Source organism: Lactuca saligna, chromosome 9 (assembly GCF_052625555.1).
Source record: "Lactuca saligna cultivar CGN05327 chromosome 9, ASM5262555v1, whole genome shotgun sequence".
Classification (NCBI taxonomy): Eukaryota; Viridiplantae; Streptophyta; class Magnoliopsida; order Asterales; family Asteraceae; genus Lactuca; species Lactuca saligna.
The window spans coordinates 1,286,272-1,299,822 of NC_136425.1; the positions used below are offsets into that span (position 1 = coordinate 1,286,272).

A 13,551-nucleotide genomic window follows, 5' to 3' on the forward strand; every position below is an offset into this window, starting at 1 on the left:
TAATACTTAAAAACTAGGGATGCCATAGCTGATCCAAAACATAAGTATAAACTAGTGATTACAAGACTTACGATGAATTATTCTACTAATGGCTTAACAACTCCTTAAATCTCTTAATAGATTTAAACTCATCATCCATGTGATTTCATACCACTACATGCGATATAAAGAAAATGAATGGGTAAAGCTTGGGAGCCTAATGAGCACACATGATTTTCAACGTACAATAATTCCTTTAATTTTATATTTCACATCAAATAATTAAACCGATTACCCATTGCCTTTATTCTCACTTTTTAATCCTAAAATACTGATCTCAAGGGACCTATCCTCAAGATCATTGTAAGCAAAAAGAAGACAATATTGCTTCATGGATTCCTTAGCAATATAAGTCAATAATGCAACCATGTAGGATAGAGTACATCAAATGAACACATAGTTCATTGACACCAACAATTTGCAAGCATGTCAGTGTTCTACTGGACTATCTATAATAGTTTGTCGTTGGCATTTATACTTGACTAGGTGACTAGTTCATCAATACATTGGTACTATAACAGTCATGACCTCTCATCATCATTTCATCTTTCATAACCCTCCACTATCCAATACGTTTTAAGTATGAAAAATACATATCTGATTAAAACAAGTAAAATAATATTATTTCATCTAACACAGAAATCATAAACACATATAATATGCACATATAACATTTAATCAGCTAAATACTTTATATTTATGTGTAATTTGAAAGTAACTATCCTCTCACTTGTTAGAAGTTGATACTTGTTATTAGATTAGATCATTTTCTAACACCTTAACTTTTCCTTTCAAAATATCGCAGGTAGGATCCATTTGGTATATATATATAATATATATATTTATGAAAATCCACTTTGAACATCTCACTAAATCTAGCATTGACATCACCACCATAAGTAGACAATAAATATTGTAATTAGAATCATTGATATATCTTATTATAGGTTCTATGAGTATATTTATAAGATACACTTAAAGAAAATAGATATAGCTTAACTTACAGAGTTTGCTGACAAAAGTACGGAATGTTTGCAGGTAGAACTTCAACCTGAGAGCTTCTATTTTTCGGGTTCTCTAGCGACTCAGGGCTTCGCTGAAATATTCATAATGTCTAGTGAAAATCTAGATTAAAGGGTGAAAATTTCTAGAGAGAAAGTTAGAAAGGTGTGAAGAAGAATGAGTAGGTTGGCTGCTATTTATATGCAAAATTTGATCAATGTACGTCGCACCTACACCAGGGGCATACAGTGCCTTGGCTTGGTCGACAAGCTCTTCCTCCAAGAACATGACATGTGGCGCGGTGTTCTTGGTTCATCGTCATAATATCAAGAAAAAATTCATAAAATTCAAAAAATCGTATCTCTCTCATACTTTTTCCACTTTTGACGTTCTTTATATCCACGCGTAACTATTTCTGAGTACTACAATTTTCATTTAGACTATGTCAGTTAATTCTTATTCCATTTTCAATTCAATAGTCTATGAAGATTACACTACAAAAGATAGTGAAAAATCAATACTCCTTCATATGAAATCATTCTCGACTGTATTTATATTGATGGATTCCTATTCACAAGATCCTCAACTCTCGTTTACATTGTTTTGGATAACAGTCAACTGATCTTAATTTCAATTTTTTTGTTGACACAATTGTACCAAAATTTTCGAAAAATCATAACTTCCTCATACAAAGTCATATTTGGACGTTTTCTATATGTATGCTTTCTCTTATACGATTAATACGACTCTGTTTTAGATTACATAGGCTAATAAGCATCTTATCTCTAATTCACTATTTACGACACACTTTGTCGTATAAGGTTGAACGTGAAACTTTGAAAAATCATAACTTCTTCATACAACGTCAGATTTAAGCATTCCTTATATGCACAAGATCGTCATCGTGACTACTTAAATTTTCATCATGACTATTTATCCTAAATAATATTTTATTTTTGACGCTTAATTTAGCCTTATTTATTTACTTTTAAATATATGTTTTTACAAAATATTATATACACATAATATTCATCAAACTTCCATGTACATAATATATAAATACATGTATTCTAATTATTTTTTTTTTCATTTATTCATAAAAGGTTACAATTGCGACTGACGTAAATACATCTTTTATAATTATGCCCAACGAGAAACGTAGGTGATGCAATTATCCCCCCCTTTGTATGATTTTGTCCCGGAATCATGTATCAACAAACAAATGTGGATAATGACTCTTCGTGTGACTTTCTGTCTCCCAGGTATGGTTCGTCCCTGACGTATGTTTCCATCGCACAAGCACTAATTGTAATGCCCGTGTTTCTAGGCTTGACATTAATGATGATGTAATAGCCTTGGTCAACCTTTGTAACTTATTTTGAAAATAATAAAGATGTATTATTTGAGTATTATGTACTTATACTTAATTATTATGAATAAATTAAAGATAAAAATAAGCGTCGAATACAAATGTTAGATAAACCCGATATCTATGAACTAAGTTGTAGTGGTTGAAACAAGGATTCCGAAGATATAAAAAATACCAAAATCCTAGTTATAACGAAGAAGTGATGACCTATTGAAGTTTCACGACCGAACCGACACGACGCTGTATGACTTAAAAAGTGAATTTACGATAAAGTGCTTTTTATCCTTAGCGATCTGAATGAAAGTCATAATATATGTTGAACCGAGAGCGTGCATAAAAAGAATGTCCAAATCTGACTTCGTATGAAGAATTATGAATTTTCTAAGATTTGGTATAGCAGTATGCAACCCGAAACTCTAATTTTAGATCGAGCGATTTTAGCCAACACAACCTAAACGAGAATCAAAGATCTTGTCGAATATAGTTTAACGGTAAAACAACAGACGAAATCGGACGTCAGGTGAAGTAGTTTAGAATTTTTAACGACTTTTCTTGTTCTGGCCTGTTAAAATACACTTTTAAAAATAAAGTCAGAATTAGCTGACGGAGTCTAAACGAAAGTTGTAGAGCATAAATTCACCTATGCATGGATATAAAGAACGTAAAAAACAGAGCACATATGCGAAAGATAAGAATTTTTGAAGTTTAGGCACAAACTTCGAGGCTGGTAGAACGCCCAACGTACCAAGTGGTACGCTTAGCGTATAAATATGTACATCCAATGTACTTTGGTTCACGGTCCATAATTGGTCACGTAGTCTACTCTATTGCATGGTGGACACGTGTTCGTAGCCTTGACGCGTTCGAGATAATCCTTTAGTACGTCCCACGTACCATGATGTACGCCCAACGTACTGGTTGAAGTAGTAGTACTCCCCGCGTACCATAGAGTTATGCCCAACATAACTCGAGCAGTCACTATAAATAGTGGACCATGCCATCCGAAATTTGTTTACAAGTTTCATTCTCTCTCCCTATACTTTCTTTTAAGTTACAATAAATACCCCTAACCCTAAAATACCATCTTAGCATCATAAGCAAGTCCCGAAGCACCCAGAGATCCTGAGAAAAAGAGTTTTCGATTCGAAACTCTATCCACGTGAAGCCCCATTTTTTAGAAAACATCCTGGTTTTATAGAAATGATCATTTTAAGAGACGAAGTGCTGACCGAGTATCTTTAAAACAAGTGAGTGTGTGGTTACTTTCAGCTTACATATAGGTGCGAAGTATTTTCTATAAAATACGTGTTATGTGTATAAATATTGTTTGTTTATTTGAGATGGATGTTGAATGAATTTTTTATACATGTTTAGAATGATTCAAACTATATATGTATTTTTATCTACAAATATGATGGGTATAACATGGGTAGATGAAATAGTTGATGTGTGTTAAAATGATGAGAGATCTCGAAGTTGTTGTTGTTCCAGTCATCTAGCGGAGTATAGATGACGACCACAGGCTATTCTAGATAGTCCCGTGGAACGCTAGCATGCTCGCAACCCGTAGGTGTTTTTGAACTTAGTATTCACCAGGTGTACTCCATCCTCCCATGGTTGCCTTATTTGACATGTATTGCTGAGGAATCCCCTAAGCAGTGTTGTCACCCCGCTGATGATCCTTAGACTAGGTCCCTTGTGATAGGTATTTCGGGACAGAACCGACACAATGTTGTGTGACGTAAAAAATGAATTTACGATAAGTACTTTATAGCCTTAGCAATCTAAATGAATGTCGTAGTATACGTTAAAACGAGAGCGTGCATAAAAAGAATGTCCAAATTTGACTTTGTATGAAGAAGTTATGAATTTTTTAAGATTTGGTATAGCAGTATGCAGCCCGAAACTCGAATTTTAGATCGATCGATTTTTAGCCGACACAACCTAAAAAGAATCGAAGGTTTTGCCGATTATAGTTTAACGGTAAAAAGACAGACGAAATCGGATGTCAGATGAAGAAGTTTTGAATTTTTAACAGACTCTTCCTTTCCCGGCATGTTAAAATATAACTTTAAAAATAAAGTCAGAACTAGCCGAAATAGTCTAAACGAAAGTTATAGAACATAATTTTACCTACGCGTGGATATAAAGAACGTAAAAAATGGAGCATGTATATGAAAGATATGAATTTTTGAAGTTTAGGCACAAACTTCGAGGTTGGAAGAACACCCAGCGTACCAAGTGGTACGCTTAGCATATAAATTTGTACGCCCAACGTACAAGATAAGTACGCCCAACGTACAAGATAAGTACGCCCAACGTACTTTTGTTCACGTCCATAATTGGCCAAGTAGCCTACTCCATTGCATGGTGGACAAGTGTTCGTAGCCTTGACGCGTCCGGGATAATCCTTTAGTACACCTCACGTACCATGTTGTACGCCCATCGTACTGGTTGAAGTAGCAGTATGCCCCACGTACCATAGAGTTACGCCCAACGTAACTCGAGTGTTCAGTCACTATAAATAGTGGTCGATGACATCCGAAATTTGTTTACAATTTTCATTCTCTCTCCCCTATACTTTCTTTTAAGTTACAATAAATACCGCTAACCCTAAAATACCATCCTAGCATCATAAGCAAGTCCTGAAGCCCTCGAAGATTCTGAGAAAAAGAGTTTTCGAGTCGAAACGCTGTCCACGTGAAGCCCGGTTTTTGAGAAAAATCCTTATTTTATCAGAAACGATCATTTTAAGACACGAACTGTTGCCCGATTATCGTTAAAACAAGTGAGTGTGTGGTCATTTTTATCTTACACATATATATGCAGTATTTTCTATAAAATACGTGTTATGTATATAAATATTGTTTATTTATTTGAGATGGATGTTGAATGAAGTTTTATACATGCTTAGAATGATTTAAAGTGTATATGTATTTTTATCTACAAATATGTTGGGTATAACATGGGTAGATGAAATAGTTGATGTGTGTTAAAATGGTGAGAGGCCTCGATGTTTTTGTTGTTACAGTCATCTAGCGAAGTATTGATGACGACCACAGACTATTCTAAACAATCATGTGGAACGCTAGCAGGCTTGCAATATGTAGGTGTTTTTGAACTTAGTGTTCACCAGGTGTACTCCATCCCCCCATGGTTACCTTATTTGACATGTATTGCTGAGCATTCCCCTAAGAAGTGTGTCACCCCGATGGTGATCCTTAGACTAGGTCCCTTGTGATAGGTATTTAGGGCCGTAAAGTGAGGATAATGGGAATGGGTAATCAGAGATATTGTTGGTTGATGAAATTAATAAATTTATTTATTGTGGGTTGAAAACCCTATATGCTCCCTAGGCTCCCAAGCCTGATCCACTAAAATTTTTATATTACAGGTAATGGACACAGAGCATAGTTGGATGATGAAGATGGATTTTTGAATTATAGGCCATTAGATGTAAATATCTGTTGTAAGGTCTATACTATAATGTTTATGCTTTTGGTCTGTATCCATGTGGACATCCCGAGTTTTGTAATGAAATGAAAAATACACTTCTTTAAGAAATGTTTTGATAACTTTTTTATCATATTTTGTTTTGGGACAAATTCCACATATTTTTATTGGAGAGATTACTCTGATTTTCTTTTAAAAGCATAAACTAAATCGATCTTTTCTGGTCGAGAAATTAGGGGATGTCACACTAATTCAACCATCTCATGTCATAATATCGTTTTCTTATGATCAACAAGTGCTTCAGGCTCTTCAATCATCTCTTATTCTTAACTCCGGAAGTGGAATCATATCAGAAACTTCTCCCATGAAATTCCTTAAGTAACAAACATGAAAGGTGTTATAAATACTTTCAACTTCAGCTGACAACTCTAGTTTGTATGCTTGAATACCAATTATTTGAAGCACTTTGAATGGTCTAAAGAACCTTGGAATTAGCTTCCATCGTATACTGAATCTGATAAGTCCATTCTATGGAGAGACTTTGATTCACAATTGGTCTACGACTTTAAAAGTAATCAGTTGTCGCTGCTTATTCGCATATCTCTTTTGACAATTCTGAGCTGCTAGTATTCTTTCTCTAATCACTTTCAATTTCTTGGCGGTCTGATGGACAATCCTTGGGCCCATAAATTGATTCTATCTAGCTTCAATCCAACAAGATGGCGTACAAAGTTTCTTCCCTTAAAATGCATGATAATGTCCCATCTTAATGCTCGAATGGTAACTATTGTTGTAGGAAAATTCAGCCAATGGTAGATGCTCATCCTAGTTACCTATGAATTCCAAAGTATAAGCTCGCAACATATCCTCTAGTGTTTGAATTATTCTTTCACTTTGGCCATCTTTCTATGGATGATATGCTATACTTAAACATAGTTTTTTTACCAATCTCTTCGTGTAACCCTTTCAAACCTAGAAGTAAAATGACTGTCTCGGTCTGAAACAACAGTCAAGAGAACACCACAATCTTTCACTATATCTTTCACGTAAACTTTTGCGAGCTTTTCCATATACAATGTCCCATTGGATGCTATGAAATATGCACTCTTTGTTAATTGGTCTACAATCACCAAAATCATATCGTGACCTTCCTTCATTTTGGGAAAGTTTGGTTACAAAGACCATCGTAATGTCCTTCTACTTACCCATGAGTACTGGTAATGGTTCCAAATTCCCATATCATTTCTGATGCTGAGTATTAATTCTTGTACATGTCACACATTCAGCTACATAATTAGCAATATTGAGCTTCATTGTCGGCCACCGGTAATATGGTTTCAGATCCATATACATCTTGGTGCTACTTGGATTAATAGAGTACAAGGTTTTGAGAAACTTGTCCATGAGAAGATTCCTTATTCCACCCATCTTGGGCACCCATATTTTTTTTCTTGAATATCTTCAACCCTTGGTTATTTGTTCGAAACATTAACGTCTTGCCCAAAGCTTCTTCTTTTTTGTTATCTCCTTCCAAAGCATCATTATGAGCTATATTGATACTTTCCACAATCATCGATACAATTTCAATTCTTAACACTCTAGGATTTTTTCTTTCCTTGGTTTACCTTTCTACTTAAATCATTTGCTATAAAATTCACTTTACCAGGATGGTAAAGTATTTCATTGTCACAGTCCTTGAGTAATGCTAGCCAACGTCTTTATCTCTCGTTCAACTCTTTATGATCAAAGAGGTACTAAAGACTCTTATGATCGATGAAAGTTTTACACTTCGTGCTGTAAAGATAATGTCTCCATACCTTTAGCGTAAAAACCACCCCTGCCAACTCTAAATTATGAGTGGGATAGTTTTGTTCGTTGATCTTCAATTTGCGGGATACGTATGCTTACCTTATCCCATTTGATCAGAACACATCCTAACCCTACTCCAGATGCATCACTGTAAACTGCAAAGTCTTCAACTCCATTGGGTAGAGCAAGGATCAGTGTTTTACATAATTACTTCTTTAATTTCTCAAAAGCTTATTCATACTTCTCAATCCATGTATAAGTAGCCCCTTTATGGGTCAAAGCTATCAATGGAGCACCTATTGAAGAAAAGCATTGGATATACCTTCTGTAATATCTAACTAATCTTAGAAATTTATGAATCTTTGTGGGACTTTTTTGGTATTTTCCACTTCATCACCGCTTTAGGCCCCGTTTTATAGTTTCTATCTGGGAAAGTGTTGTATGGGAAGGTTTTCTAGACTGGGAAAGAAACCATGTTGTTTGATTATACAATTGATTGACTGTGCTGAATGATGGAAAATAACAATATTAACCTGGTGTTCTATACTATGATGGATGAAGTTGCTGAATAATTAGAAAAACCTACAAATTGTCAGACAACATCAAAATTACACAATAATCATTTAAAAATCCAAATAGAATGTCTATTAAGTTGTTTCTAGTTTATTGGTTTTCAAGTTGCTGTTACCGTTATTATTCTTTCTAGCCATTTTTGTTTTCGTATAACTCAACGTGTGATTCTTGACCTGATTTATGTCTGATAATGGTGAGATGGATGAAATTTTTTAAAATATATTAGGATGATGGTGATATTGTAAAAAAAGAATTAATCTAATAAAAATGAATTATAAAAAATAACTAAAATATTTTAATAATCCAATAAAGTAATATTTATTAATATATAAGTATTATATATTTATATATAATATTTATTAATAAATACTAATCTAATAAAAAGAATTAATCTTTTCCACTTCATCACTGCTTTATGCCCCGTTTGATAGTTTCTATCCGGGAAAGTGCTGTAAGGGGAAGTTTTCTGATTGGAAAAGAAACTATGTTATTTGATTGTACATCTGATTGACTGTGCTGAATGATGAAAAATGACAATATTACCCTGCTGTTCTATACTGTGATGGATGAAGTTGCTGAATACTTACAAAAACATACACATTGTCATACAAAATCAAAATTACACAATAATCATTTAAAAATCCGAATAGAATGTCTATTAAGTTGTTTTTAGTTTATTGTTTTTCAAGTTGATGTTATCGTTGTTATTTTTTCTAGCCATTTTTACTTTCTTATTGCTTAACGTGTGATTCATGACCTGTAACAACCCAATTTTACAAAGAAAAAATTTCATTTTTGAGTTAATCAAAACCAATCTCATAAACCATAGATTCCTAAACATATGTTTTCAAAATAACATTCATTACATCATTGTTTTCCTTTTTAAAACATCAGAGGGTTCCAAATACAATAAAAAGAGAGATACAGTACACGTCACGTCATCACGCCTTTCCCTTGCCCTTGCCCTTAGAAGTACCTGAAACAAATCAACAACCTGTAAGCAAAATGCTTAGTGAGTTTCCCAGAGCATACCACACACATTCACATACACATATCCTGTTAACTAATAAAGTTATAAACATGCCATAGAAACCATGCAATATGATCCAGCAAAATGCCATGGGCTACCCCACATGGTCTTTACTTAGGACTGCCATGGGCTACCCCACATGGCCTTAAATCGAATGCCATGGGATACCCTACATGGTCTTTACCTAGGAATACTATGGGCTACTCCACATGGTCTTATATCCAATGCCACGGGTTCCCCCCGGGGTCTTCCATACCAACATAATATCTCATAACATATCAATTCATAAATGAATAACACACACATAACATGAGCACATAATGGGCCGACCTTGGTGCCGTAGACCCATAGGTATGGTGGGAAGACTCACCTTTGTCTGATGAATACGAATATTTTCCTCCTAATAATTTGCAACCTCCCGAGCTGAATAATAACAATAATGATATAATCAATGATAAGACCTTAAATTATCCCAGGAAAGGCTCAGCCTTCCAATTCTACCCCCACGGCCCAATTACTCTTTCCTTGCAAATGGGCCCCAAAGTCCAAGTCCAATATCCTTAATGGGCCCCTTGGCCCAATAAGGCCCAACCGATAAATCCACGACCCAAACAGATGAAAAGGCCTCTAACTGACAGAATCCAACCAAGCCCAACAACCAACTGAGGCCTAAAGGCCTAAAGGCCCAAAACAACTTAGGGCCCAACTGAGTTGCGTACGCCCATCGTACCACCCTGGTACGCGCAGCGTAATGAAAGCTTAGGGACTACACGCCGCGTACAGCCAGTTACGCCCAGCGTACAACCATTTTAAGCACTTTTTCCATTAAGTGCTTAATGCTCGAATCTTTCATGTCCAAAAGCTAGATCTAAGTCTAACAAGATGTCTTAAGGCATAAAATTGGCAACTTTATGCCCTTGCATGTCTCATACACACCCAACTACTCCATTAAGACCTTTCCAAGGTCTTTTACCCAAGCATGAGGTCAAATCTCTCATCAAACTTCCATTTTTATACTTCTACATGACTAGGGGACCTCGATCTGATTCTCATATCGAAAGAGGAGGCTTAGCTCACCAAACAAGGTCCAAAGTTCACCAAAGGGACAAACCACCAAAACCTTAGCTAGATCTAAAGACTAAAAAGGAAAGATGCAAGCTTTTTACCTCCAGAAGCTTTGCAAGATGATTTTGGTGCAGGATCTTGAAGCACCCACTTGATCCAAGGTTGCTTGACCACCCCTTTTTCTTGAAATACACACTAAAAAGGCCGCAAATACACTCTTTAAGGCTCAAGAATGATCTCACAAGGTTTCCAGGAGTATATGAACGTTCTATAGTTGGGGAGGTTCTCTGGGGTTTAGTCCAAGGGACTTAAATATGTTTAAATAGGCCTCAAGTTTGAGATTTAGGGTTTTGCGTCCCTGGTCCGTACGCCCCACGTAACTCAAGGTACGCCCAACGTACCCTGATTCCTCCGCAACCACAACCATACAGTATGTTAAGCGTACACTTAAGTACGTCCAACGTACTTAATGGACCAATTATGCAAAAATTATCATTCCTTAGGGTTTCAAGACATACCAGAATTTTGGATGTTAGATGACCCGATTTATGTCTGCTGTGATGGGATGGATAAATTTTTTTAAAATATATTGGGATGATGGTGGTATTGTAAAAAACAAAAAATTAAATAAATAAAAATGAATTATAAAAAATAACTAAAAGAAATTAATAATCAAATAAAGTAATATTTATTAATATATAAATATTATATATTTATAAATAATATTTCTAATATATAATAATCTAATAAAAATAAAGTAATCTATCAAAAGGAAATAAAAAAGAATTATTTTAAATAAATTAATAATAGAATAAAATAATATCAATTAATACATAAATATTATATATTAAAAATAAAAATTTTCAATATATAATAATCCAATATAACTCAATAAAAAAAATTAAAAAATTATTTAAAAGAAATTAATAATACAAGAAAAATGCAGGGTTTAGGACATAATTGTCGTTCTAATCTATTCAGTCAGAAAAAGATGGTTTTAGAGTTTTCTATGAAAGACATATTTTATCGGAGAGACTTATTTTTTCTGCATATCAATTAATCTTTACAGTCTATTTAACCAGAAATATCCGTTTGAACTTGAATAAATGTCTATCAAATGGGGTCTTAATCTTTATTGGATCAACTACCTTTTCGGATGCAAACACTAATTGATAGGATTTCAAGGCTTCCAAGAATACACATCTAGTTTCACAATAATTAAAAGCTATTGCATTAAATTACAATATCGGGTATACATGTTATGATTTTGTGCTTATGGTGAAAGGAAAAAGCTTCTAACTTTGTTGTCTTTACAAATCAAATGATATATGCTTCAAATGATTGAAATAGCTTGTTGTTAGGACCTGCAGGAACACACATTGCATTCTTTTGTCACTTGTCATGAATTTTATAAGTGTGTGTATAGTTAGCTTAATTACTCACGCTTTTTTTTTTTTTTTTTTTTTTTTTTTTTTTTTTTTTTTGAATTGGGATATAACGGTAATTGTGTAATTTTCAACAAGTTTGTTTTAAAAACTTTGGATAGATGAAAGCCTTCTTATACTAAAATCATGGTTTCATCCCTCACCTTGATAGTCTAACAAACGTCCCAAATCCTGTTCTTCAAGTCTAAGTTGGTCTTAATTATGTCTGATTTTATTTGTTGGTGTCAAAAGAAGGTAGAGATGATCATGGTTAAATTCAATGGAATGGTGAGAAAGTAATTGATGAATAGATTAAATTAAAAAATAAACACATGGATTAGCTAGCTTGGTGTTGAGATCTGAAACCTGGAAAGTCAAAGTGGTGGGAACCAATGGTGTGAATGATCCGTGCACTCCTTTCTCTACAAATAATGAAATCCGCGAGAAATGTAGGTAAGGTTTCAGAACCAATCTGCCACATTAATTACTACATCTCCTTACTTCCCTAGCAGCAAGCTAATGTTATAACTCCAACGCCCCCACCTAGCTACCTATAATTTTCTTAATGTATCCACACAAATACAGATCGATCTTCAAAATATGGAAGGCTTAACCACTACAGCATACAAAAGTGTAAAAGGCTGCTGGCGAGCAAGAGGGTACGAACGCCTCGGCACCAGTACTAGTTACCACAGTGCAGGACGAGAGGAAGGGGAGGAGGAGGAGTCTAGATCGAAGCCGAGGAGGTTGAGGAGGAGGAAAAGGCGGTTCTGGAGGTTTAGGATAAATCCGAGGCTTACTTTGAAGTTGAAGCCCAGGAAGTTGTTTATAGGAATCCGTGATGCTTATATGATGATTATGATGAAACTCGCGAGTTCATCTGTGGTGAGGGGGAGAACAATGGGTGGAGAAGGGTTTGGGACGATGGCAATGAATGAATACGATGAGAAGATGATAATGGAGATCTACAAGACATTGGCGATGAGGCAAGGCCAGCTGATCCCATCCTAGAATATTTCTGTTTAATTAAATAAATCCAAATGCATGTTTAATTATGGTTGTACGTGTAATTAAAATGCTCGTGAACGAGCATGTATGTTTAACCAAAGACATATACTCATATAGAGCAGAATAATGGAAGCTGCAGGTTGCCTTGGATGGGGTTTCATGCTAATGTTTTAGTTATGACGGTGCTTTAAACAACAATTATACATGATCCATGATTTTATTTTCTTTTTCCAGTTAATGCAATACATAAACTATTGGTGTTTGAGTGTAAAAGAACACAAATGGTAAGAATAATCAATCAAAACCTAGATATAAAACACATATTGTGTTTTACACAAGAATAGCAATATGTACAAGTTTAGGTTTTATCTTAGGATAATGAATTGAAAGGGTAACGAACTTTCGATTTTTTTCACATTTAGTCACTAAATTTTTTTTCGTTATTTATTTGCCATTAAACTATTGAAACTGTATTATGTTTTAGCAAATTATTTATTTTTGTTAAATTGTAGCAACATTTGTTGATGAAAAAATCTATGAAATAAAAAAAAAAAAAACAAAACCTTGAAAATATATTAAAAAAAAAACAAAAAACCGAAACCGAAATAAAAAACCAATGGTATGACATTTTCCAAAATAAAAAATCAAAATTTCCAATATGACTTTGGTTTTATAAAAGAATGAACCATTCTTATTGATGTGAATTATGACCATGGGTTTGGCATGCGAAATTCAGGACATCTCATGAATACGTAGTTACAATATCGTCTGAACTCGTA

General features: G+C 34.4%; 1 protein-coding gene across 1 annotated transcript; it reads left to right on the plus strand.

Moving 5' to 3' along the window:
* The first annotated feature begins 12,364 nt into the window (after positions 1 to 12,364).
* Positions 12,365 to 12,775, plus strand: LOC145014765 (uncharacterized). The gene has a single exon (XM_078973209.1). The coding sequence runs from the start codon at positions 12,365 to 12,367 to the stop codon at positions 12,773 to 12,775; it is 411 nt and encodes a 136-aa protein (XP_078829335.1).
* The last annotated feature ends 776 nt before the right edge of the window (positions 12,776 to 13,551 follow it).

Bases quoted from the DNA above. Each gene is read 5' to 3' on its own strand.
- LOC145014765 (XM_078973209.1), top strand. From the start codon at position 12,365: ATGGAAGGCTTAACCACTACAGCATACAAAAGTGTAAAAGGCTGCTGG.